Consider the following 26,456-nt stretch of genomic DNA (forward strand, 5'->3'; position numbering starts at 1 on the left):
TAAAAGTTTTTATGAAAACTTTCTCGTTATTTTATTTATAAGTTTATTTAGATATTGTAAAGATATAAAATATAAAATAAGCTTGTTAAAAATTTAAAAAAGGCTTAAGTCTCAATTGTAACCTTAAAGTACATGACGAGCTCAAAATATATCTTAAAAATAATTATTTGCGATGAATTCATAAACTGTTTTCAGAAATATTTAAGTTATGAAAACACAACAAAGTAGGTTATATATTCAGTTAAATGTTTTAATTTGTTGATCGACTTACTATCTGTTTTTCAATATTTTGTTATTTTAGACACTCCCTCAACGAAATACAAACTCAATTGTTGTTTTCAGTTTGGAATTTTAAAGTTTTTTTTTATACAAGCTCAACCTTAGCTTAAACAAACACAAAAATAAAAAAAATAAAAATCAAGTTAAAAACACAACTATTTTTGAACATTGACAAAATAATTTTAAAACAAATCAATTACCTCTTCAATGAGTTTAGAAATAAAAATAAACAACTTTTACACAAGCATAAGAAGCTAGTAAAAAATAAGTTTTGATAAAAAATAAAGCTGAAAGTATCAAGTTACTTTTATCTCGCAGTAATAAATCTTTGAAGGAAAATATTCTTAGAACACCCAGAGAGCTTGAAATGTTTTAATTAAAACTCATCAGTCACTAACGGCTTAAAATAATTTGCTTTCAAATGCTTTAAAATTTAACTAACACTTTGCAGAAAAACTTTTGAAGTGGTTTTATTTTTATTTCTATTAAAACTTTTACAAACAGAGACTTTGTACTCAAATTTACAAAAAACTTTAATTAAAAAACAATTGCTTAGGATTGCTTTTAAAGTTATCTAACCAATAGAGTTTATATATATATACTGAAAATTTTATTAAGTTAATAGTTTTTATGATATTTTTAAAAACGATTTGCGATAAAGTTAAAGAAAAAAAACTTTGTAATCTATCAAAACTTTGTATAGAAGTAGTTTAAGTAATTGCTCTGTTTTGAAAAAGTTGCTGACAATCACAAATAACTTCAAGTACTACAATGTTTTTTGTTTTATCTAATTCAAACCCCTTTCTACTTTTCACACTGTTTTAAAGGAGTTTTAAATTTTAGCTTTTGTTCTAATAAATATTAATTGTAAATATTACTTTATATAGTATCTAAACCTACTTAAACCAATTATAAAGCTTAGGTTAGTTTATGTAGGTTATGTTTAAGCTTTAAAAATTCAAAATTATAAAAAAAGTATACATTCTATAACTTTTTTTAAAATTTTCTCATAATCAAAAGTAAATATTTTTCAAACCTCAATAAACTTATAAAAAATAAACTTTCACTTTAATATTTTGTTTGTAAAAGGTTTAACAAGGTAAACTTTACTTTCATGTTAAAATAGTAGTACATTTGCATTCATGACAGTTTTGAAAACAAAAACAATGTAGAACAAGTACAAACAACAAACAAAATAACAAATTATAACTCTAAAAAATTTATGGTGTCGCCATAAATCTTGTTGTCTTTTTAACGCTAAGTGTTAATAAATTATTTATAAAAAAACTGCAAAGTTTTTCTACAGAACACTAATCTAAAATTATAAAGTTAGTAATCAAATTTAAACAAAAAAACATTTTACAATAAAACAACAATAAAAATTGCCAGTTAAATAATGAAAAAACAATGAAGTTATTTAACTAACTACCTGCACCTAGCACTTTACAGTGTGTGCATTTAAAACTTAGCGCAAGGGAAGTCGAAAAAAGTGAGGAGAAAATGGTCACCGCATGAAAGTTTGAAATACTTCACCAACTTTTGTAAAAGTTAACACTTTGCGCTTTGTTTTAAATAAAACTGTTAATTGTGAGATAATAGTTTGAATTTTATTTGTATAAAAAGTATAAATCGCTTTAATTCCAAACACCATGACATATTTTGATTCAAACAAATACATTTAAGGGCTTTAAAGTTTGTATTTTTCGTTTTTACTTTGTATTTGCATCATACATTGATTTAATAGTTCTATTGTATTGTTTATAAGTAATAGCACCTTATTAATTATCCTTATTATTTCTATATAAAACTTCTAAACAAGATGCGTTGTACTTAATGTTTGTTTTTGAATGAAAATTTTATTTTTTAATGAGTTTTTTGTCATTTGCAGTACTTTATACTAAAGATATATTCAATAATTTTGTGGTATAGTATCTTTTTTCATCGTATTTCTTTTTAAAAATTATTTACCAACAAAAGTTCTAATTTCAAAACTGTTAAAAGTTTATTCGAAAAAAGTTGTGTTAAAATTAATAGTAGATTTTATAAACTTTCATACTCAACATATGATCAAAAAATAAATATTTAAGTTTTTTAATAGGTTATAGTTTTCAGGTGTAACAAAATATTTGCAAATTTTATATTCACGAGGTAATTATATATTTGGAATGGCGTGAAATATAAGTGGTTATATATCAAATAGTTTGGAATGAAATAACTTCAAATGATGTGGTAATAGAAAACGCGTGTACTTATTTGTTGTGAATTTATTATAGGAAGGGTTAATCATGTTTTCGTGGTTGTAGTTACTACAAATTTTTAAAACAAGTAGTCTGAATATTATTTGTTAATTAAACTTATTTTAGAAGTTAATTTAAAAAGTATGATTTAAGTTAATAAAATAAATCACTAAATTTAGCTTCGTGCTACTAAATTTCAGTCACTTAAATATTAAAAATCTAAAATAGTAAAATAAAGTTTTTAATTACTTTAAAAATAAAATGATAATTTTTCAAAAGTAAATCAATACCCGACTATTTTATTTGAGTTAAAATATATAGTTTAGCTATATAAATTATTAAAAAGATTTTTTAAAATGGTAAACAATTATTCGTTGCATCCGCTATGATATCATTAAGACGAATTAAAATGTTTTTACATTTGATGATAGCATAATTATTTTGAAAAGCATAGTAAAAATCTTACAATAAGTCAGCTAAACATTATTTTTTTTGTTTTTATACAATAAAGTTTAAAGTATTTTAATTTGATTTTTACAAAAAATTTAAAAGTGATTTAAAAAAGTTTTGTAAAACGTTGAAGAAAAATAAAATAGAATTTGTCTTTATTATAACCTAGCGGTTAAATTTTTTACAAAAAAATTTCATCTACGATTGTAAAATGCGTACAAAACCTTAATTGTAGTAGAGCTGTAAGAATAAGTTTTTAAATAAAAAAATTAAATAGAAAATGATACTTTTTTAGAAAGTTTGGTTGATTGTTGAAGTTTATATTGATTAAGCTCAATATAAAGCTAGTAGACATTTCAAAGAGTTATTGTAATAATGCTGCATTAAAAAACAATGCCTGTATTGTAACTTATTCATATGAGTTTAAATTTGAAAACATTTTCAAGTTTTTACATTTTAGTTTTATCATACTTGACTCCTAAAAAACTGCTTACAAACTTTAAAAATCATTTATCTTTTTGCTTTTTTCATTTTAGAGCAGGGATTCTTAACCTGGGATAAGTTTACTCTAGAGGTAAATTTCCTTGTTTTAAGGAGTAAATTTTCTTTATTACAAGTTATGTAGATTAATTTATATTAATTGTCTTTTAAATCTATTAGTTAGTGTTTAAATGTATTTTTTAAGTTAAATAATATCCTTGAATTTTACTATCTTTTTATTTAATAAGCTTAAAGCTCTAAAAGTCTAGTTTTTTCGAATTTAAACATTACTTTGTATACTGGGGGTAAATTTGCTAATTACTTTCCAAAAAGAAGTAAATTTGGTAATACTGCTGTATAAGGGATAACATTTGAAAAAACGGTTTACAACCGCTGATTTAGAGCTTAATTTTTAAGTTTTGTTTTTCATATATTATCATTTATCTCATACAAAGTATTTAATTTTACCAATTAGAAAACTTATAATAAAAGTTTTATTATTTAAAAACGTATCGGATTTCTTATAAGTTTGAATACTTTTTTATTTATTTGCTTTACAACATCTATCACGATAAATGTCTAAAATCCTTATTTTTAATGATTAACTAATAATACAAAATTTTTATTTTAAATGTGCTTCAAATTAAAAATAATACAAGGTGAATGTATTTTGCTAGCTTTATGTAACATTTATCTTTATTTGTATCTTTCTGATCAAGAAATGTAACTAAATTTTCGCTGAATTAGTTAAAACTCATTAGATAGATAGACTGTTCAGATATTTAAATTTTTTTGTACTTAACAAAACTTAATTTTCCAAGACAAACCTGATATGTAGCATGTAATAAACACTTTTTTAATTTTACACTATAAAGGACTTGTTTTGTTTAAAACTTATCAAATATTGAACAAAAATCTAAAGAGTTAAAACTGTTTGACGGCCTAAAATTTCAAAATTGCTGGTCTTTTGCCCCTTTACATGTTGACACCCTTTACTTCCTAAAATTACCCTAAAGATGTGAACAAAACCTTTTCGGAAGCCTTGATGTAAACTGTTTTCCAAATCAATGTTTTTCTTTATATTGCAAGTTAAAAACTGCTTATATGACGGTTGGAAAACTTGAAAAATAAAAGTTAAAGTTGTTTGAGAAAAAACCAAAACCTTGTGTATTTTTTACTTAAAATTAATATATTAAAATCATGGTTTTCATGCAATTAAATGGTTACAACAACATGACTAAAAGCCTTATAATAACAATTTTAATGATACTTAAACAAAATTATTGTTAAGTTTAATAAAAAAAAAAATTTACTACTTTGCCATACTTTTAAAATATTTTTTGAAAAACTGACTTTTGTGTCTTTACTTTAAACTTTAAATAAAAATTATCTTTTCCTCTTAAATCATTTTCCGTACAAGAATTTAGTTCTAGAAACAATAAAATCACTTCTTTTAAGTTTCTTAAATTTGAGTCAATGTGTTTATTTATGTTTTATACCAATGTGCTTTTACAAATACTTTAAGAGTTTTTGAAACTTTTGATATGTTTTTCTATGTAATCTAAAAACTGTGCATACAAAAAAAGATCAAAGAATTGTAGATTTTTTACAAGTTGAAAAGTCTTATAAACATATAAATAAGTAAGTACTATTCACACTTTGATATTTTTATTTTTCTAGTTTTTTAAAAATTGTACGGTTTGGTAACTTTTGAAATGATTTTAATGTGAACAAATATAGAATTAATTTTGTTTTATAAACAAACACCTATTCCATAAATATTCCAATTACTTAGAACTAAATATATTTATTAAAAAAACATTAATCAAAACTAGACTATCTTAGTTTGTTTACAATAATTTGGTCACTACGGAATAAATCAAAAACGAATATTTTATAAAATAAATAAGCTTAAATTAGTTTATACTTTTTGAATTTAAGCTGAATACAGCATTAACTTTAATTTGAACGCTTATCTAAATTTCATATTTATAAAAAAAATTAACTTTAAAGTTTTCAAATCGGACAGTTCTAGTCTATAAATAAAAAATTAAATCATTTCAATTTCAAATGAGAAAACTTAACTTTGTAAAAGTTGTATTGTGTTTTACAGTTAATAAAAGAAAAGAACAGTATAGTTTTATTACGTATATTGTTTCAGTCTATCGTCTCTTTTTATAATTATGTTAATCTTAATAATCGTTTTAATCATTTTCACTTAACACTGATATACGTCAATTTATTATTCACTTAACACTTTAGTTTTTACCACAACGTTCGAAAACTGTAGAAAAATCAAGAAGTAAATTCTTTAAAATCACTTTAATACAACTTCTCTGGTTTGTACTTATTAATTAGATAATCCAAGAAATATAAAGCGTTCCAGTATTTAACGGTACAGCTTTTATTAGGTTAATCTATTAATCCCTACTTTAGCCATATTGTCGAAAAATTTATACCTTTGTCTGAAAGTATTAGATTTTTAATTAAAAAAACTTGTTAATATTTTTAATTAGTAGCATCAAGCATCAAAAACAAAAGTTAAAACTTTTTATAAATAAGTAAACAAAGCTAATAGTATGCAGTGCAGTGGCTTGATTAGTGAAGATCATTATCAAAAGCTTTATTACGTCATAGTCATTTTGAGAAATAGCAGACAGATAGCCTTGTATTAGTGATTTTTATTTTTATCGTTCAACTTATAACACGATTGTCTAATAACAAGTGATCAGTACAAGTTTTTTATCGAATATAAATTGAATTTTAAACAAAATCTAATATTTAAACACAATACACATTTATACAAGATCAGTTTATTTAATAAGAAAAATTCAAAACAATAAAACTCGAATAAAACATAAAAAATAATTTTAGATATAGTTTTTTTTGTTATAAAAAAAATTAAAAGCATCAAAAATCAAATTGTTCAAAGTATACATTTTGAATTAAATTTTACTTTTTAAAAAAAGTTAAGCAGCTTTATTAATTCTTAAGTTTGATAAAGTTAACAATTATTAATTAAACAAACTTTTGTGTAAAATTGTGTAAGTCAACATTAGAGCGTATTGAAATTATAAAATAACTTTAAACTTTTTTATTCGGTCAATTTGAGAAAAGTAAAAGTTAGAAGAGGTCAATAAAAAGGCAAGAATGGTTTAAGCAGCTGTAAATATATTGGCAAGAAGTTTTATATTTCATTACACAGCTATAACAAGCAAATATAAGTTCAATTTCTCAAATTTGTGTGTCATCTCTTGGTACTTTCTGAAATAAATTAATAATAAAGTATGTTCAACCACAAAGGTATTTCCAACTATACTGAAGAAGATTAATTGGAAGTTTCTCCTAACTAATGCTTCCAAGCAGTAAGAGATAAAATTAAAGTTGAATTTTCAAACAAAATCTTCTTAATTAAAGTTTTTTGTGAGCGTTTAAGAATTTTTTTATTACCAAGAATATTCTTAAAACAAAGTGATATAAGATTAAAATATAATTTATGAATAAAGAGCCAAAAGTAAAGTATTTGAAAAAATATTTCAATGTATACTAGAAATATATAGACGCACAAATAGGTTAAAAATTGTGCAAATATTTTTAATCACCATAAACAAAAAAAAAATATAGTTCGTTTATAAATACTAAGTAAAGATAATTAAAAAAAAAAGTCAAATAAGAAAAAAAAAAGTACTGTTTATATATTTGTAAAACCTATAATAAAAAAAATATTCAAAGACCTTTACCTAACGTTAAACTAACGTAAGTTAAATACTTTATATACTCTAGCACCTATTACAAATTTAAACCTAGTAATTAATTTTTTATTAACCAAGCCTTTGTTTTGAAACTAAACTAGTTAATAAAACATACATAGTTAAAACGATTTTGCACTTTTAAAAGCATTTTGTTAGTGTTAATAAACTTGTCATGTTATTTGTAAACTGTAAGGTGTTTGTTATATATAGTTGCATACGCAGAGCTTTTAAAACATCAATTATAGTTAATAAAACATTTATAAGGTTCAAAACAACTGAATAAAGTTCTAAAGTTTATGGTTACGTCTCGAGACAAGATCTTTGCATTTTATTTGTGGTTTTAATTGGTCGTTTTTGACTCGTCTTTTGATTAATTTAATATGTAACGAACTTATGTATTACAAAAATAAACAATCATATACTGTAAAATAAAACAAACTCCGTTGGGAATAGTAAATATTATTTGTTATATAAACGACTATGACATCACAATCATATCAAAAGACAAGGTCAATATCAAGCAATTAAGTACAAGTTGTTGCAATTGTACGCAAATATTAACATTGTTATTCACTTAAAATAATGTGAAAACATCTTATAAGTTCAATAAAAACTAGAATCGTAGCTTTTATAAAAATTTATAGTTACTAGTATTACTTAAAATAAAATTTATTTTAATAATTTTGTCATAAAATGAATTTGTTAATGTTTTTTTTGTGTTTTTGTGAACAAAACGTGCAAAAAACTTGTGTGTTGTAGATTAAAATGAAATTAAAAATAACAATATTATTAAAAGAAAACAAATCATAAAACATTAAATAAAACATTAAAATAAAAAATAAGTTTAACAAATGTTTAATTGTGATTTATTTCTGTTTTTTATTTATTTTAGTTATAGTTTATACAAAACTTAGCTAAAAAACGATAAATTACAAATCTTGATTTGAATAATAAAAACAAACAAGATATAACAAAGTAACAAAGTTTAATAGAGTTTAAATAAAAACTTTTCAAAAACTCAACATTACTGTTAACTAAAGAAACTGACCTCTGTTATATTTACTTCTCTCTTGCGCCGTTGGTGTTCGAACCCTGGTAACTCGCACACTCACCCCATCCCTGTTAATTTCCTCCTTTCCACTTATATCAGGGGTGCAGACCCTCCTACCTGGGTAGTTGGTTGCGATGTGGGGATTTACCCTTCTATGAAGGTGTTGGTACCTCGCTTTGGAGTCACTCCTCATCGGAGGTACCGGCTTGTCTGTTCGAAGTTTATGTTTAAGTAATAAACAATGAACACGTGTTTTAAGCTTATTCTGTGATCTTCTATCATTTTGAATTTGATTTTATAATTATTGAAAATTTGTCGTAAACAAAAAAAATTCAGTTGCTTTGCGTATTTAGATATAACAAAGTAGAATTAAAAATTACCGTTCGAGCTCGTTGATTGACTGACAGAGGGTGTTGAGAAACTCTGATTTGTTGATGACGTCACCGGTTGCAACCTCGAAGTGACGTCATTTGGATTTTTCAGCGATGACGAAGTTGAGTACCTGCCAACTTTGACGTTTCTGCCAGGCTGCGTGCTCACCGAAGTGTGAAATGTGTCTTTATGACGTAGTAGAGACTGTCCACCTGGTGTCGCTGTGTGAAGAGCGACTTTTCCCACGGAGTCTTGCCTCCTCGGAGGGATGGGAGTTTGTGATATCTTGGATCCGGGTCTGATGATCTCTTCAGTCACTTCATCCGTCTTCTTGTTTCTGTTCAACCGAGAAGTTACAGTTTTGATGATGACCATTTTGTTCGATCTCTGTGGAGGATCCTTCTTTGGAGGAGGTTCTTTCTTCTTTGGAGGTTCTTTCTTCTTCTGATGAGAGGCAATCTTCATCTTCTTGCTCGGGACAGTCAACTGCCGCATAATCCTCTCCTTCTCACGTTGTGCCAGGATCCTCTCTTCTATCTCTATCGGGTACCTGCTGATGGGTCTCTCCTCCCTCAAGTTCGGTGAGAAAGTCACTCTCTTCTGCGGTGACGAAGATCTGTCGATGTCCAGGTTTTTCAATGCCGACAACGGTCTGTTCTCGTACTTGTGTTGTTGGGGAGCTTCTGTGATGTTGCCATGGGAATCCCTGAGAAAAGTTGACTTTTTAGTTTGGATCTTCACCATCTTGACCGTCTTCGATCCCTCGTCCTTTTTCGCTTTGCTCTTTCTCTGCATCTCTGCCTCTGAAACGTTCTTCCTCACTTCATTTAGAGTTTTAGAAAGACCTTCTGAGATTCTACCTTGTGTTGCCTCTTGTAGTTTTGATTCAGTACCTGCCGGCTTTTCTTTCTTATAAGGTTTTTCCTTGCTAGTAGCTGCACTTTCCCCTTGAACAGATGAACTTGGAGTGTTGTTTGTGCTTTCAGCAGGTGTTTCGGAAGCTTTTTCATCTATGAAGTTTTTACTGATTATTTTCGGATCCGAATCACTTGGTATTTGGATTTCAGCTTTTCCAGGTACACTGTTTTTTTGTTTAAATATTTCATCTGAAATTACAATTTCTACTTCTTTGGTAGGTTTTTCAAAAGATTCTAAACTTTGTAAGTTTTGGTTCATCTCTTCAGGTGTGATAGTTTCCTTTTTTTTCTCTTTCAATTTTTCAAATTTTTCTTTGTTTTTTTCTAACTTTTCATGTATTTCTTTCAATTTTTGATTATCTAAAAGCTGTTGCAATATTATTGCGTTTTGTATGCTGTTGTGTTTTTCATCTACTAGTGAAATTGCTTCATTTTCATTATTTTGTTCATGCTTTAAGTTTTTAAGAACGTTCTCTTTCGGCTCAGATGCTATCTCTTCAACTATTTCATCAGATTCTTTTAATTCATTATCATCATTGGCAGAAATACCAGGTATATTTTTATCAGCTTCACTTAATTTATTATCATAATTGGCAGAAATTTCAGGTATAATTTCATCAGCTTCTTTATCTTCATTTTTATCCTTGGTAGAAATATCAGGTATATTTTTATCAGCTTCTTTTAATTCATTACCATCCTTGGCAGTAATATCAGGTGTATTTTTATCAGCTTCTTTTAATTCATTATCATCATTGGCAGAAATATCATGAAAATTTTCACTAGTTTTTTTTAAACAATTAGCTTCTTCGATTTCATGGTCGGGAAATTCTACTTGATTTAATTTTTCCACTTGACAAATATTTTTCAGCTTATCGCCAACAACATATTCGTTATTATTTTCTTGTTTTTGTTCAAAATTTACTACCTTTTTCACAGCAACACTTTGCGCATTAATTCTTGGTATCGGTTTCTTATGTAAAGATACTTCATTTACCTGTGGTCTTATTACATTCTTTCTAACAGGTGAATGATTTTCATATTCATTCTTTCTAACAGGTGAATGATTTTCATATTCATTCTTTCTAACAGGTGAAGGAGTTTCATATTCATTCTTTCTAACAGGTGAATTATTTTCATCTTCATTCTTTCTAACAGGTGAATGATTTTCATATTCATTCTTTCTAACAGGTGAATTATTTTCATCTTCATTCTTTCTAACAGGTGAAGGAGTTTTACCCTCATACTTTCTGTTTGGTGTAGGCGAAGGCTCTCTTACAACGAGCCTGTATTGTATTTTCTTTGTTACTTGTTTGCACTGCTGAGGTTTTATTATAACTGGAGGAACTTCTGATTCATTCTCGTCTGCAATGAAGTTTTCTGCAAAGCTGCTGCAGTCTTTTGAATTTTCCACAGTAGTTTTTTCTATAAAAGTATTATCAGTATCAAGTTCTTCCCTTTCTATAAAACTTTCTTGTTTAACTTCTTGTTTTTCTGTAGAAACTTCTTGTTTACGTTGCTTTTCTGTAGAAGCTTTTTGTTTACCAATTACCTGCTCTTTTGTACAAACTTCTTGTTTATTACTTTCTTGTTTTTCGAAAGAAGCTTCTACATTCGTTGCTTCGCTATCTTTACTATCCGTTTCTATATTTTGTTCAAAATTGTTTTCAAATTGAAGCTTACTGTCTTCTTCAATTGGTTGTTCAAAACTTTTGACATTTTCTATACTTGAAATTACTTTTTCATTTTTCACAGTTTTTAAATTAGAATCTCTAACTTCTACTTCGTTAGCTTTAACTTTAGTGTTTTCTTTTTCTTCACGAGTAATATTTACTGGCTGAAGTACAATTTTAGTTTTATTTGTAACTGGAATGCTTGAATTATTAAAAACACTTTTATTATCTTCTTTTTTCAGAGTAACTGTCCTTAAATCAACTTTAGAAGACTTGTTAGTTTTCAAGTCAGAAATGTTCTTGTACGAAACTTCACTAATCTTTCTTTTTGTTGAGTTCTTAGGTGCAACTCTGCTAATAATAACAACTCTTCCGTTATTTTTGAACGGCATTTTGTTAAGTTCTAACAAACTATCTTGCTCTTTACTTTTTTCAACTTTATCACTTGCAACTTTCAAATCAGTCTCTTTACCTTCTTTTATTTTTTTATCACAAACCACTTTTTCTTCTGCTTGCTCAACAACTGCTTGCTCTTTCAAAACATCTGCAACTTTTTCAACTCTATCAACTTTATTATCTTCGTCTGTCTCACTTTTAAACGTCTGTTTCTCATCAATTTCGAGCTTCTCATCAACTTCAAGCTCATACAACGCTTTAGTAGCTTCAATATTCTTCACCGAATTGAAACTCAAGCTCCTGTTTAAAGTTTTATTGTTTGAATTGGAGTTTTTATTAAACTCTTCGTCGTTTAGTGTTTCCAGTCTGTCCAAGCTGCTCTTGGGTCTGAAAGTTTCTTCTGTCGAATATTTTTCATCAAAAATCCTCTCCATGCTACTCCTTGGCCTCAAAACCTCTTCACTCACAAACTTCTCACATCTTTTCTCCTTATCTTGTGATGTTTTTATCTCAATTTTTTCTTCACTTCTGCTCCTTCCAATGCTCACTTCACTGACGAAAGTTTTCTGAGAAGAGTTGGATGCTGATGAAAGGGGTCTGGGTGGGTGGGGAATTCCCTCAGAAAAGAGAGGTCTGGCTGCTTCTTCTGTGGGGTTAGGGGAGTCCTGAAAAACTGGGGTCCAACTCCGGCTGTCGATAACCGAAGGAGGGGATATCATCGAAGCGTCAATGATTTCGTAGGAGCTTTTCGCATCAGTTGTTTCGTAGAAACTTTTGCTGCTTCTAGTGCTTGTTGAGCTCGAGGGTCTTTCCAGAGGAGAAACTGGTCTTTTTAGTTTCGAACTTTGAACATTCAAGGTGTTCTTGGAAGGTTGAAGCGGCTTAACGATGCTTTTGGTTTCAATTTTTTGTGTCCTCCTCTTGTTTTGCGGAGTCTTCGGTCTTTTTTCAGGCTCCTTAACTTCTTTCACATCTTTCCTTTTGACTCTTGTGATAAACTTTTCATCAAGTTCTCGCTGCTTTTTTCTCAATTCATTTATTGTGATCAGGTTCTCCGCTCTCGCTTTGTGATCTTTGTTCTTCTTGATAACCTGCTTCTTCTTTGTACAAAACCAACATAATGGATTCACTGTGACCTGTTAATGTGAGTTTAGAGAAATATTGGTTTGAAAGCTTTTAACTTTAGAAAAAATTAAAGATAAGAAATACCACAGATGCACTAAAATTAAAAGGCTGTTTATTGCTACTTTTTTTTTAATAAGTATTAAGTGTTTGAAAATATTCATTTACATATAGATTCAATTTTGACCAATAAAATTTATAAATCTTTAAACTAAAATTTATAAAAACAAGTTTAAAATACTTACTTTAATATGAAAACTGCGCTATTTAAAAAAAACTGTTTTCAAAATAACCCCATTTTTCGCACGAATTAAAGTTTGATGATAAGTAATCACAATTATATTATTCATTATGATGTCACACAATCATCAAAATTTAACATCATATATATCATTATGACGTCACACAAACCTTGCAAGCCTATTTCACATCAAATATGTTATCATGACGTCACATAAACCTTGCAAGCCTCTTTCACATCAAATATGTTATTGTGACGTCACACAAACCTTGCAAGCCTATTTCACATCAAATATGTTATCATGACGTCACACAAACCTTGCAAGCCTCTTTCACATCAAATATGTTATTGTGACGTCACACAAACCTTGCAAGCCTCTTTCACATCAAATATGTTATCATGACGTCACACAAACCTTGCAAGCCTCTTTCACATTAAATATGTTATTGTGACGTCACACGAACCTTGTAAGCCTATTTCACATCAAATATGTTATCATGACGTCACACAAACCTTGCAAGCCTCTTTCACATCAAATATGTTATTATGACGTAACACAAACCTTGCAAGCCTCCCTGACGTTGAATATTGCCTCGCAGCCGGAACACTTAAGTTTGCAAGTACGTACTTTCTTCAGTTTCAACACCGGTGTCGCCATCGTCTTGTCTCGATCGTGGGGAAACACCGCTTGTGAGATTACCCTCCGTGCCTATAAATATAATAACTAAATTGAAATTGTTTAATACAACAAAGAAAAAACTGACATTAAATAGATTTATATTAGTACTTGTTTTAAAAAAAAAGTTTGTTTAGCAAACAGTAATTGTTACAAACTAATTATAAGCCAAAATTTTTATAGTAAAACAAAAGAAACTCTAAGTTTGAAACAAGAGTTAGAAAGTAAAAACTAAAATTTTTATACCTTCACTGAAGTTGAAAAATTTATTTGTTTAATTGTAAAGTAGAATCATTAATTAAAAAGATAAAGTTAGACAATACTCGGAATACATCAAAATTAGTAGATAGATACTTTATAAATCAGTAAAAACATTTATAGATAACAAAAAAACCATCTCTGGCTTAAAGACTTAAAACTTAATACTTATTGAATTTTTTTCTCAGACTACTAAAATATTGAAACATGTTTATCTTTGCTGACAAATAAAAAAAAACATATCACTTTATATATAAAGAAAAAGTGCAACTTTTTATACATAAAAATGAAAAATGATACTTATAACACACTTATTTATTAATCTAAAAAATTACTAGCCTTATTTTTCTTCTTCTTTTTTTTGATACAATTGAAAAACATAATTAAGTTTTTAGTTGAAGTGTAAAAGTTCTAAAACCATATAAATCCTTTTCGAGCGTAAAGCATATAGAAATGAAAACACTTAATTTTAAAGTACTAGTATTAAAATGTAAATGCACTTAAAAGCTTTAGTAAGTACTTTTAATTAAGCTGATAAACTCTCAAATAATAATAACTGATTAAAATTGGTACAAAATCCTATAAAAATTAAAATTACAATTCATTTACAGTTGTATATTTATGCAATAAAAGCTTTAAACCTTAATATTTAAGATTTTATTGTATAAATAAAACAATTAAAAGATTAACGTGATCGAAATTAAGTAGCTTTTGACTTAAATAAAAAAATCAGTAAAGTGTAAATTAACTACGAGAGATATTAAGCTCACATTGAAATGTGATAATATTAAATGTTTTTAAACAAATTAAACTGTTCACATGATTTACATAATTTTTTTTTAATTGTTATAAAGTTACCTATGATTATAATTAAGCATTTGTTTAAGTTTCACATGAAAGTATTACATTTTGAAAAAGTAATAAAACTCTTATTTTTGTATGAAAACAATATAGTGCAAAATGCTTTAAAAAATTTAATTATGTACACAATAATTTTTTTATTTTAAAATAATACACAGAAAATAACAAACAAATAAATAAAACCTGTTGTGTTTGTTGTGAATCGAACAAATCTGTGGAGTCGTGTCGGTAAACTCCGACGACCGTCCTCGCCGGAGATTTGCTCCTTGTGACGTCATAATCGCTTGTGACGTCATGATTTTTTCCCGTCAAGTTGAAAGTTTTGGTCGATGTCACGCTGTAGTTTGACGAAGGAGAGTGAGCCCGATCCGACACGGAAGAGTACGGGAAGTGGGAATCCATGGATACCCGAGAAATCTGAGAAATCTGGGATGGGGGCCTTGAGGAGGTGCAAGACACAAAATCGAGGTCTGAATCTGAACTTACGCTGCTTTCAGGTCTCTCCTGATTTGTTGGAACCCTGTATTCAGGTTTTCTCAGCAGACTGTTTGGATTCCTGAAATCTACCTGATTGTTGTTGATGTAGCTCCTCGAAACAAACTTTTTCTTTCCGTCTCTCGCATTCTTCATCTTACCGCAAATAAAATGTCAATTCTTCAAATAAATCTTCAGTTAAACTGGTGAACTTTCAGCACAAACACAATTCGCAACACTGTCGAAAACTGATTGCTACCGACCTTTGCTTACAGACGATGCTTTCTCACAGCGCCATCCAGCGTTAACTATGACGTCACAATCGAGATATCCAGCTGTTGTCAAGAATGTTGAATGTTGCGTAGTAACTGATTATTTTTATAGGTTCTGCCGATAAAATGATTATTTTGATTCGATTAATGGAACTTATAATTAAAACAATAATAAAATAGTTTATACCCTTAACTAAATGTTTCGTTGAAGTATTTTTAAATAGATTAAAAAATAAAAACTCTTGTTTGCTAACTCGTCAACAAAAAGTCACAGTGAAAAATACTATTTAGTAAACTAAGAAAATTTTGTTGTACATAGTATTAGATAAATATAAACTTGCATTAACTAATGATAAATCTATAAAACTATATGACCTATAAATTTGATAATTTTAATTTACAAGAAATACAAAAGTCTAATGTCTAAAATTAAAAATACTTTTAGATTAAGATCAACTTTTATTTTTGATTAGCGTGAAAAAATAAGAAGAAAATTTTTTTGAAATTTAAAAGTTTTTTGTAGGGTACTTGTTAAACTTTTGTGGTAAAATATTAAAAAGTATTTATAGAATTTTCATTCACAGCAATTTCTAATTAAACAATTTATAATACACTGAATAAATGATATTTTTACGGAAGTTTACCTTAACATTTTTTATCAAAAAGTTTTAACTTTTAAACTATTTACAAAAAAAAAAATAAAATACTGTACTTACAAAAATTTTTATATAAGAGTTAAAATAATTTTCTGTACAAGTGGTTATAATTTTTGCAGCATAATAAACACTTATAACTTACAAAAATTTAAATAATTTAATAGTCAGTTGTAAGCTGACATTACACTGATAACAACTGAGACTTTAAATAACACTTGTTTATTACTTCGATTAAAATATTAAAATATATATATATTAAGTAAAGTATTAAAATACAACAAACCTTATATTTTGCGCAGAATATAAAATTTTCATTGTAAAATTTTTGCAAGTTTTAAACAAATTATTAAAAACATTTCTACCAAACTAATAGGATGTAATAGTTGTTTTATGTCTAAATTACTAGTAAAAATCAAAGTAAAATTATGTAAAAGCAGTATTTTAGCTATTAAACATCAGATTTGTCACTTTATTGCTAATTAATTGTTTGATAATTGTTTGAAATAAAACTCTATCATACAATCAGGTGGTTTGTTGAATTTTTCGTACTTTGAATAATTAATAAAAAACCTGATTTTAAGTATAAACTTGAGACTTATTTTAAATATTAAAATAAATACAAACTAATCGAGTTTTAATTAGTTTGATTAAAAACTGCATTAGTGTAATTAAAAGTTAAACATAAAACGTTCTATTTATAATCAAATTATTTACAGATAAGATATTCTAATTAAAATAAAAGTCTGTACAAGCAAAAATTTTTCTTTTACTTAGAGTTGTTTTTTGTAAAAAAATTAACGAAAATAATAATGAATAATAACTAATTTGTAGTTCAAACGCTTATTTCACTGTTGTATATAAAAAAATTATTCGAAATAAGTTTTATGTTTTGTATAAACAATGAAGCAATTAACAACAATACTTTGTGTAAATTAAGGAAAAATTATAGTTTTTTTATAATTTAAGAATTATAATACTTACTTTTTAATTTAAGGTATGTTTACACACACACAAATGTTCTCAAAGTATCTATAAGTGATTGATTTGTTTTTACTTATAGCCCAAAATGTCAAACAATACTTTATTACCTAACGAATTGTAACAAATTTTTTTATAATGTTTTTAAATAAAAATGTTATTAATTATAATAAAGATAGTTTTTTTTAAGTAATATATATTTTTGTTTAGCTCATACTTGTTCTCTAATTTTTAAAACTTAACATTTTTATGTTTTAGTTATTAAGTTTATTTTATCAATTTTATATTTTAGTTAGAGGTTACCAAATAATAGAACGTTCATTATTCTTTTCAATTTAAATAGTTTTGACTGTTTATTAAAAAAAGACCTGTTCTTCCAAGTTTTTGATTTTTATTTAATGGTTTAGCTATCTTACAAAACTAGTTATAAAAAAATAACTAGATTGAAACACTTTTGTTTTACTAGCTCATTTCTACATATATCTTTCAATTTAGCTTAATTTTCAACTGAAGTACTGTGCAAGTTTGATTGGTGTGGCTTTATAAATTGAAAGTTTTTAGCTAAAGGTTTATTTTAAGTAGATCTTCAGTATAAAAATTCTTTAACAGGCTAATTTCTTTACAAATTGTTCACTTCACAGTCAATTTTTTTTCACTAAACTATTGAAAAAGGTTGATAGAAAAACTTTTAATTTAAGCTAAATTATAAGAATACTTTGTTTGAGTATTCCTATAAACATTTCGTACACGAACCAATACAGTATTTTTGATAATGATCATAATCAAGTTTATTTTTAACGTGTTACAGACCTAACAGTTTATTTAAACAAATACTTGCTCAAAAAGTTATCAAAGCTATACCAAGTAGGTTTGTGATTACTTATGTTTACTTTTTAGCTTTTGTACTCCTCTATCAACAGTATTTACAAATGTTTACTAGCTTCAAGACTGAAGAAAAAGGTGATTTTGTTTGATTATGTTTTAAAAGACTTAAGCTTTTTGATAATAGCATGTAAAATATTGTTTTGCTTCATTAATTTAAGACCATACTGAAAAATAATCGCAATAGACCTTCAAGCATTCGTATTGATCAATAATTGAAACATTTTTATGACAATCTTCATGTTTAGATTAGTTAAAAGTGTAAGAATTTAAATAAAATCAATACAAATACATGTATTTGTTTTTTTATGAATTAGGACTCAATAAACAATTTTTTTTTGTTTTCTATGTATAACGTTAATGTTTCACTTTATGAGATCGTCCATTATTAATTGATTCTGAAAAAATAGTGTTTAAACAAATAGATGGAAGATATTTTAAAGTTAAACTAATAAAAAAAAATCAAGGCAAGAATTTTATTGTTTTTGATGGTCTATTGAATAACATCATTAGTAGAGATAACTTCAAGAAAAATTCCCTCAAATTTATACCTAAAATTCCTTAATAAAAATATCAGTAAAAAATAGGTTAAAGTGTTTAGTATGAATAGATTTTAACTAAATATAAAATAAACAAAATTTTAGTGCTTTTGTTAATGAAAAAAGTTAAGTAAATAAGAAATTAGTTGTTAAGAAAGTATGCATTTTGCACGCACTTTTTATCAAATAAACATTGTTTTTGTTTAATTATTTAGCATAGTAGCAGTTTTACAAAAATAATTATAGCTAAACTAAAGTAATTCAACAGAATTTAGTGCTTATTAAAACTTTGACTGATATAGTGTAAGGAATATTGAGATAACAATTTAAGGTAATAACAAGTAACGTAATTTTATAATAAATAAATTTAAACTTTCTAAAAATTTTCAGCCACAAATATTTTTGTTGAAAATAACTTTTAATGTTTTACATAATATATTCACCTAAATACGCATTTAAATGTTCATATTAAATAATTTTGGCTATTAATATAAATGTACTAGGGCAAACTTTAGGGTTGCCAAAAGTTTTTGAGAGATTTCTTCTAGGTTTTCTGAATTTATTCCAGGTTATCGGAAGTACAAGTTTTTTAGTATAAACCTAATTTTAAGGTAAAAAATTGTTCTAATTAGTATTAAAACATTAAAAAGATGTTGTAGAGCTACTTACACGGTATTATTTAGTAAAAAAATTAACAACTATAATTTTTAATCTATATGCCAGGTTTTTGTGTCAAATTGAAATTTTATTACTTTACATGTCAATATTCTTTACAATTCCAGGTTTTTAATGATTTTTGTTAAAAATTCCAGGGTTCTTTTTATAAATTCTAGGTTTTTCCAGCCTAAATATACAAACTCTAGTATTTCCAGGTTAATAGCAACCCTGAAATTCGTTGAAAAAACTTTTTTTTTGCAAATTTTATTACGTACATACCTAAACTTAATTTACATGAATTATTTATTTTCACAATGTAAAGTTTTTCACATTAGCATGTGAAGTTATCTTAAAATAATTTTATAACAAAACAATCAATTTTAAATGTGCATAAAGTTTTATAAAAGCCGTAAATATCACAGAAAATTTACAAAAATCACAGTAAATAAAAACACAGTTTGGATTATACAGTGTGGATTAATATGTTTGTTTGGAATTTATTTCTTTGGTGCAATAATTCCCTCAAGCTGAGTCTGAAATTAGTATTTTTTTTAATTCGTATACCTAACTTGAATTATAATCTAACTTATACTGTATATTAATGTTCGTATAAAGTATTTTAAAACTTAAAATACTTAACTAAAATAATAAAAGACTATAATCTAAAACTTTAAGTACAAGTTTTTAAGCTAAAAGCAATTGTTTCCATTATTGAAACTATGTTTCTTAAAAAAGTTAAACAATAGTAATTATTATAAATTGAGTTAAATTTAATAAATAAGCTAAACTTTAAAGTGAAAACAACTTTAAAAATAAAGTTTAACTAAAACTTATGCTTCAGTAAACATAATATTTGTAAGGAAATATTTGGAAAAATTTAAGAACAAATGTATTTAATAACACAAACTAAATTAAACTAATATAACAACCAATAGTTTATATACAAACTTAATTTTAATAAAAATCGTTTTGATTTAAATACAATTATACTAACTAAGTTATTTAATACAGTTGTATAAAAATGTTTTACAATCAAGTTTATTTAAATTTACTCAGGTTTTTTAATTCTAGTACAAGTTTCGTCATGATAGGCCTACATAAGTTTTACTTGGTATCAAACTGTATAATTTGTAGAAAAACAGTTTTTTATTAAATTTATTAATACCAAAGTTCTTAGTAAATAAATATATTTTTAAGGTATATTAAAATTTCATAATTAACCGAATAAACAAAACATAGAACTACTATAAGTAAAATTAAAAATTTGTATAGTTGTATGACATCAGTAACGTAAAAAATATTTTCAATTTATATTTGGCTAAAAGCATAATTTTATAAGATTTGAAGCACCTTTAGAATTTTTACATAATAAACAATACCTTCAATTGTTGATTGGTTCTTTTGAGGAACTGAATTTCCTCCGCATGTTTCTTTTCCTCCACACTCCTCCTTTCAGCCTCCCTCTTTTCAATTTGCTCACATCTCGCCTTCAAATCAGCTACTTGTTTCTCCAAATCGCCCTTATCCTCCTCTAAATCAGCTATCTGCATCATATTTGTTCTCATCAAAATCATATTCGCCCTTCTTAGCATAAACTTGAAAAATGGTATCTAGTAAATTACCCAGTTACTTTCTTGCCGGCTCCCTATTTCTTGCCTCCAAGAGGGAGATATCGGTAACTTTGGAAAACTCTATCCTAAGCACTTTTATTTAATTCTACTTGAGCAAAAATGGACGTTTTAGTTTAATTCTTACCTCAAGATCAAATATTAAATATAAAGCTAAAATTAGTAGAGTAGCGAGCTAAAAAGTGAAAATTTAATGACTGCCTAAAATTAAAATATCACCTTATTTGGGAAAAATGGTTTACATTAATAATAAACTTTAATAATTTGTTATTCATGGTTTCAGTTTATATACTTATTACCTACTTAATACAGTATAATATTTAGATTGAATGAAATATGTCAATTGAAAATTGTTAGGGTGCACAGATATACTTTTTAGTTTAGTGTGCATAGATTTCAATTAGGTGTAGACCACTTGTATACAGTGCCACTTACACAAGAAATTACTCAAATTTGTTTTAAATGTATAGATTATTTTCCAAATTTTAGTACAAGAAGTTTTATCTATGAATAAAAAAAATAAAATGTCAATTTCCATGTTTATACTTATTAAAAAAAGAAAGACATAACATACAAATGTTGGTATAAAAATGTTTTTAAAAAATTATTAAATTAGCTAAATGTGTAATATTTTTTTCTAGTAGTCAAGATATTATAAAAACAGATATAAAATTATTGGTATCTCAGTTTCAATACAGTTTCTTGATACTTCTTTTTAATTTTAATACATCGTTTACCAACAAAAAAGCTATAAAAATAGTAAAATTTTACAAAAAAAACTTATAATTTAGTACACAAAAAATGCTTACATACTTTTGTTAACTTGTTGTAAACTTTGATAACCAATACTTTATGTATCATCTGAAATATTTCAAATAGTTTTAATTTTGTATAAAAACAAACTTTTTGTTCCATTTCAGATTTTCCTTGTTCAGACTGAAGTGCTTTTCTCATGCCAAAAGCAACAGAACTTTCATATAAAGTCTGAAAAGCCGCAACAGTCATCCTGATTTCATCTCTGACGCGGAGAAGTAGCAACCCGCGTTCGGCACAATTTATTGTCACTTGTCTGATCAACTCATCTGTATAAAGTTTATTAAAACTTAAATAACTAAACAAGATAAAAAAATGCATTTTTCTAACTTGATTAATTAATCAACAAAATAAGATTGGTTTTATTTTTATTTAATTAATTTTTATTTTATACTTTTATTGGGGCTCACTTTATATTTTAAACGATTACCTTATTTTGTAGGACTTTATCAAAGTTTTCATACTTTTTAATATTTTAAAAATTTCTGAGCAGTTTTAAGATATTAGGGGTCGAAGTTGGTAGGTTTAATAGGTTCTTTATAGAAAGCACAATCCAAAAATATTAAAAATGACTATGATACTTAAAATATATCTTCTTCTTCATTTCTGGCCAATATTTTTTTTCAAATCTCAGTTTATTTCTAGTTATCTAAAAAATTAAGCATAGGAGTTTTGATAACTTTAAGAAAACTCCTTTTTCTCAAAATAATTTGGAACCCAAAACGTTTATTTAGTTATTTTAATAAAATTTTAACACATGACTCCTTTTGAACTACTTGAGAAATGTTTTCTAACCACTTGAGTGAATCAACTCAAAAAAAAAAGTAAACATATATTTTTAATGACTTTTCAAACTTTTATGAAAACTGGCAATAAAAAACTGTAGAGGTTAAAATAAAAATACTTTTTACAAAAATTCAACACATCTAACTAGTGTAAAACAATTCATAAAAATTTCTTAAAAGTTTCATGCCAGAAATGTTATTTTTTTGTAAAAAGTACCTTTTCCCCACTTGCCTTAATATTAAACAGGGCGAAAGTATAAAAATATGTTTGTTGAAAAACATATAAAAATTCTGCTGTTTTGCTCAGTCCTTGAACTAGTTTAGTTTTGTTCAAAATTTTATCCTGCAACTTATACAACTAACTCATTAATTTTAATTAAATTCAGGTAAACCAAAACAAACATTTAAATTTTTATATATTTAATAAGTCAACTAGTTTGTAAGAATTTGAAAAAAAAAAAAAATTTTTTTTTCAGAATCTTTTGAATTTGACATTAAAATGCTTAAATATTTGTTTAAATAGCTAGAATGTCAAAGTTATGACTTTTAAACAAGCTACAACATATTTTTAAAATTTGAATGGTTGAAGGCCATGGGGGTAAACCATGTTTATACAAGTTGATCTTATTTTATAGAGTTTTTTCTAAGCTTCAAGAAGCTTTTTATCGTTTTAAAAAATTCGAATTATTTTTTGAGATATGTCCAGTTAAAGTCGGGCTGCATAATAGGTTCCCAATGGGAAGGGAAAACTAAAACAGCGAAAAAAGACTATTTTAACAAAATCTATCTCCTCCTACATTTTTCAAGTAATCTTCTTCAAACTTTCACAGTCTAATCTTTATACATTAACAAAAAAACGTTACTTAAGAATTAAAAAATTAAAATTGTAAAAATGTCTTTTTTTTGAAAAAAAAAAAACATTTCATTTTTAAAATGTTGTGATATTTTTTTTAGTTTTTTAAATTATTAATATTCATAAGTAAAATTGTTTTCTTTTATTATGAGGAACATTTCCTGATAATTTGAAGAAGATTGCTTGGAAAATGAAGGAGGAGATAGATTTCTAGTGAATTTTAAAATTTCCAAGAAAATTGACCCCAAAAAATTTGCGGTCCATACATTTGTATCGGAAACTTTTTATAAAAAATAAAATATGTCAAAGGTTAAATAATACTTTTGAATTCTATAAAAACTGGCTTGTAGTTTGTATTTAAAGCTTTCATATAAAAGCCAAAATTAATTTTTGTAAAAAAAAGTGTTATACCCCCCCCTTAAAATAAATAACAGCAGACTTGTTAAAAATTTATAAGAAGAAACCAACCAAAACATTGTCCATAAAGTTCTCTTCTAACTGGGCAGATACCAGTTTCTCTAGCTTGTCTCTGTTGGAGTCTTTTGTCAAGCTCCTCCTGAGTTTGAACAACATCCAGCCTTGTTGCTGGAACACTTGCAACCTAATTCGTATTAATTGATTGCAACATGTGTTTTTAAAAGCTTTATAACCTGAAGTATATTATTTACTTTTGTTGTAATAAATTATAAATTAAATATTAATTTTATCAATGAAACATAGTGGGCCCTCAAATAGAAACTTGGAAAAAAAAAGAAATTCATCTTTGAAAATGTATGGCTAGAAACTAAGATTCAAGTGCATTCAGAGCTTCAAACCAAACTTCTTGATGCAACAAAAGTTATGCCAGTTGGCACAAAGCAAAATGAAGGATTTTTGCTTAGTTCAAATTTTAATGTCTTTAAAAATCAAAAATCATCTGTCAAACAAAAAATAATAATATAAAAGTATTTTATTGCTGTTTTAAAAGTTTAAAAACTTATTATAAGGATTTGCTGAATAAATTAAATTAGTCTTTGATCAATTAAAAAATATATATACTTGTTTTGCTTATTTTTTTATGTTGAATTTTTTGTAAACTTTCAACATATGTTTTTATACTTTTAAATATTACACATTTACATATTTAATAAAAACAAATAAAATATTTCAAACTTATTTCTAAAATATTTTTTTGGAATTTTATACAGTTTTAGCTGAGGTATTCTTTGAAAACACCCTATAGAACTTATTTTTAAATTTTTGTTGAAGAATTTCAGTAGAAAGTGTTCTTTATATTTGAAAACTTTATAGTTAATAACTAGTAAATATTTACAAGCTATTACAAAAAGAAAATAATGAAATATAAGTTTGACTGCTTAATTCAAATTTTTAATGTACCTATTTTTTGATACAAAAAAGGATAGCAGCAAAAATTTTAAAGAGCTACTACTTGAAGTCTGATAAATTTTCTTAAAACAGCAACTAGTTAAACTTATTATTTTTGTTAAAAAAACATATAGTCTTGAAGTACATTAAAATCAAGTATTTGAAAACATTTATTAATATCAATTTTCAACAGAACTTCATTCCATATTACTAATATAAAGTAATTTGGGCCCTGTATGTAATGAAGTTAATTAAGTATCAACAATCAAACTATAATTGCTAGAATTTAACAGTTATAAAATCCAATCAATGTATCAAAACAAATCAAATCATAAATAATTTAATTACATATATTTAGAAATTATGTTTAAAAACATTCTTCAGCAACACATTAAAAAAAATATATTACTTTAAACAAAACACTACAAATAAAAGAAAATTATAATGAACCTGCTGAATCCACAACTGATTGTTGTCACTAAACTGTCTCGGAGGCAGAATACTGTTGAGTATTTCATCAGTTTGCTGCTGATGCTTGTTACCTCCCTCTAGTGTTGATTTTGGAGGAGTTACAACAGGTAAATCTGCATTTGGAAGAGGCGAGGACGTCTTCAATGCACGAGCCTTAAATTGTAAATATTGAATTTTTGTTATTGTATAGTAAAAAAATATTGACTTAATATATTTTTAACAAAATAAACTTAAATGATAACTAGCTCAACTAATAAAGTTTAAAAACGAAGTTGTTTAAATTTTAACAGTAGTATTTCAATGAAAAAGATTCAGAATAAGTTTCTAACAATGGAATTAATATTTTTTTTTTGTCATCGAAAACAATGATTTTAGTATGAAGTTGTAAAACATTTCTTCTAAACAAGTTAGTTACATTTAATTATAATCTTTCAAGAAAAAATTACCTTGGCAGATTTCTTTTCAGAGTTTCTGGTAACCAACACAGGGTTATCATACTTCAACAAAGATGTGTTTGGTGGAATCATTTTATTTAAAAATATCTATGAATTATTTCTATTTAATATATAAAACATGTTCAGCATATGTATATATAAACTATAAAAATTAGTTTTACTTTAAATTTATTTTATGAAAGTTCTTACATAAAACAATTTAAAACCTAATTTACAATTGTGTTAAAACAGAATTTGCAGAATTATTTAACCTTCCAAGAAGATACAGATACATAATTTTTTTTCCAAAGCTTTTTTGGTTTTATGACAATTAATTAAAGAAGTTAAAAATAAAGCTCATATAGTATGGTTGTATAATTTGTATTACTCAACTTCAATTTCAACTTGATCTTAGGTTGAAGAGTTTTAACTAAGCTATAACAAGTTGCTTATTGCAGTTTATAAACATTCAAAATAACCTTTTAGTTATAGCCAGCTAAAGTTAGAGAGTACAGTAGGCTATTTGTGGAAGGAGAAAACTAAAATACTGAACAAATAAAAGTCACTAAAATATATCTCCTCTAGCATTTTTATCTAAATATAACTTGAATTTTAAGAAAATGTTACTTACAATGTTTAGAAAAAGCTGCAGTAATTAATTAAAAAAAATATTACAAATAATTAAGACAATTATTTTTTGATTATTTAAAGTTTATTTTATGTTTAGAGTTTAAAGATTCCTTTCTTCAGATTTTTCTGAATCTTCCTGAATGTTTGAGGTGCTAAACTAAAAAAACAGAGGAGAAAATAAATTTTTATATAAGTTTTCTGTTTTTGCTTTTAGTTTGGGCCTTCTATAAAACACCTATTTAACTCTTTAACTTTCA

At 26.1% G+C, this 26,456-nt stretch overlaps 2 protein-coding genes across 2 annotated transcripts; both read right to left on the minus strand.

The window, feature by feature from the left end:
- Window positions 1-6,252: 6,252 nt before the first annotated feature.
- Window positions 6,253-15,458, minus strand: LOC145844700 (uncharacterized). Its single transcript, XM_082952116.1, has 5 exons — window positions 14,946-15,458; window positions 13,530-13,676; window positions 8,630-12,740; window positions 8,247-8,459; window positions 6,253-6,710 (listed from the first exon to the last, which is right to left on the minus strand). Exons 1-5 carry the CDS (start codon window positions 15,390-15,392, stop codon window positions 6,694-6,696), a joined length of 4,935 nt encoding a protein of 1,644 aa, XP_082808242.1. The 5' UTR covers window positions 15,393-15,458; the 3' UTR covers window positions 6,253-6,693.
- A 4,146-nt stretch (window positions 15,459-19,604) lies between these two features.
- On the minus strand, window positions 19,605-25,692 carry LOC145844001 (33 kDa inner dynein arm light chain, axonemal-like). Its single transcript, XM_082951306.1, has 6 exons — window positions 25,582-25,692; window positions 25,115-25,288; window positions 23,768-23,900; window positions 21,752-21,930; window positions 20,600-20,764; window positions 19,605-19,753 (listed from the first exon to the last, which is right to left on the minus strand). Exons 1-6 carry the CDS (start codon window positions 25,660-25,662, stop codon window positions 19,718-19,720), a joined length of 768 nt encoding a protein of 255 aa, XP_082807432.1. The 5' UTR covers window positions 25,663-25,692; the 3' UTR covers window positions 19,605-19,717.
- Window positions 25,693-26,456: the final 764 nt, after the last annotated feature.

This window comes from Thalia democratica, chromosome 9, assembly GCF_965202585.1.
Source record: "Thalia democratica chromosome 9, ktThaDemo2.hap1.1, whole genome shotgun sequence".
NCBI classification, from domain to species: domain Eukaryota; kingdom Metazoa; phylum Chordata; class Thaliacea; order Salpida; family Salpidae; genus Thalia; species Thalia democratica.